At 35.7% G+C, this 1,724-nt stretch overlaps 1 protein-coding gene across 1 annotated transcript; it reads left to right on the top strand.

Annotated features, from left to right (window-relative positions):
- Positions 1 to 414: 414 nt before the first annotated feature.
- LOC143560125 (protein VACUOLELESS GAMETOPHYTES-like) lies at positions 415 to 1,508 on the top strand. The gene has a single exon (XM_077048501.1). It carries the CDS (start codon positions 460 to 462, stop codon positions 1,366 to 1,368), a length of 909 nt encoding a protein of 302 aa, XP_076904616.1. The 5' UTR covers positions 415 to 459; the 3' UTR covers positions 1,369 to 1,508.
- Positions 1,509 to 1,724: the final 216 nt, after the last annotated feature.

Consider the following 1,724-nt stretch of genomic DNA (forward strand, 5'->3'; position numbering starts at 1 on the left):
GTAAATTTTGATATGTATAGTCCAAGCAATAACACATTGGCCAATATTTGGTAGTTGTAATGTGACCCGTGACTCTCTTAACTTTTAATTTCACTGACAAGAAAACTCAAACTAATATTGATCGAGATAAAAATCAATTAATTATTCATTATGAGCAGACGTGCTAAATTTTTCATTAAATAGGGATCGCCCTTAATAATGAAAACGAAAGTTAACTGTGTCGTTGGTCATATTGATAGCATGGATTACTATCGAGTATTTAAGAGTCATACATAAAATTATTAAAATATTAAAATGTGATTTTCTGATTAATTATTAAAAAAGTAATAAAAGGTACGAATCTTATTAATTAGGAATCAACGTCAATAAAAGAATCCTCATTTTTCTATATATACACACATTTACTTTCTCTAAATTACCTGTTCTTAGTTCACAAATCACAATAAACCTTCAACAACAATGGGAAGACTTGAGGATAATACACCCATAAACCATTTTTGTCATGAATATCCTTTAAACCTTCAAAACTCAAACACTCAAGCCACATGTTTAGCATGTGACATGAGTGTATCCAACACGCTTTTTTATACTTGTGTTTCATGTAACTTCTACCTTCACAAAACATGTTCCAATCTTCCTTGTATCTTAAAACACAAAAGTGATAAATCACATGATCTTGTTCTTTTATCTTCTCCTGCCTACCCGGAAGGCGTTTTTAATTGTAACGCGTGTGACACTAACGGGACAGGGTTTTCGTACCACTGTCCCGATTGTCAACTTGACTTACATGTGGTTTGTGCTTCGATGCCGTTGTTAATAGACCATGGGGCCCATGGTCATAAACTCGGTCTTTGTTTTAGACCACCGTACGAGAATTACCAAGGGTTTAGTTGCGATATATGTGCGCGACCTGGCTCGAACCAATGGCTATACCGGTGCCGTTTATGTGACTTTGATGCTCATATGGAGTGTGTCACGTCTAGGACACGTTCCAAAACAATATCAAAATCCACTAGTCTTCCTCATTATAAAACTCAACCATCGCTAGCCACTACTCCACTGCCAGCACAACCATCGATAAAGATATATTACTCGGAACCCGTGCAAAGTCCTCAAGTACTATCAAAGTCTACTAGTCTTCCTAGCTATGAAACTTACCATTTTATGCCGCAATCACTGCGACCACCAGCGCCAGTCGCCCAACCGTATTACTCGCAGGTAACACCGGCTATAGGTGTTCCCGGGTATGCACAATATCCAAGACAGACGAGTTTCGCGACTTCAATGGCGGGAAGTGCGGTTCAAGGTGTTACCGGTGCAGTGGCACAAGAAATACTACAATCTGTTTTTGAAGGTTTGATTTCATAAGTTTAGTTTAGTTGTGAAAAGTTAATAACTAATTAGTAGTTTTGTTTGGATTATGAATTATGTTTTTATAAAGGTTAAAAGTACTTTGTTACATTCAACTTCAGGCTTGTATTTGTGAAAATAAATATGTGGTCTTGTGTAATGAAAATTAATGTTATGATATGGATGATATGGATGTTTTTTTTATTGGTTTTCACAAAAATGGAGAACAAGATATGCTGGATATTTTCTTGGAAACACCAATAAATAACGGATTTATCAAGGGTGTTAGTGACGGATACAGTATTTTTTTCATCACTAAAGACGAGAAACAAATAAGTCAAAACGTCTCAAACAATCACGTTAAACCATAAAAA

This window comes from Bidens hawaiensis, unplaced genomic scaffold (assembly GCF_021521415.1).
Source record: "Bidens hawaiensis isolate Kalapana, Puna unplaced genomic scaffold, B.hawaiensis_p1.1 tig00020226_1, whole genome shotgun sequence".
Lineage (NCBI taxonomy): Eukaryota > Viridiplantae > Streptophyta > Magnoliopsida > Asterales > Asteraceae > Bidens > Bidens hawaiensis.

Excerpts from the sequence above, each read along its gene's own strand:
- LOC143560125 (XM_077048501.1), top strand. The coding sequence starts at position 460 with ATGGGAAGACTTGAGGATAATACACCCATAAACCATTTTTGTCATGAA.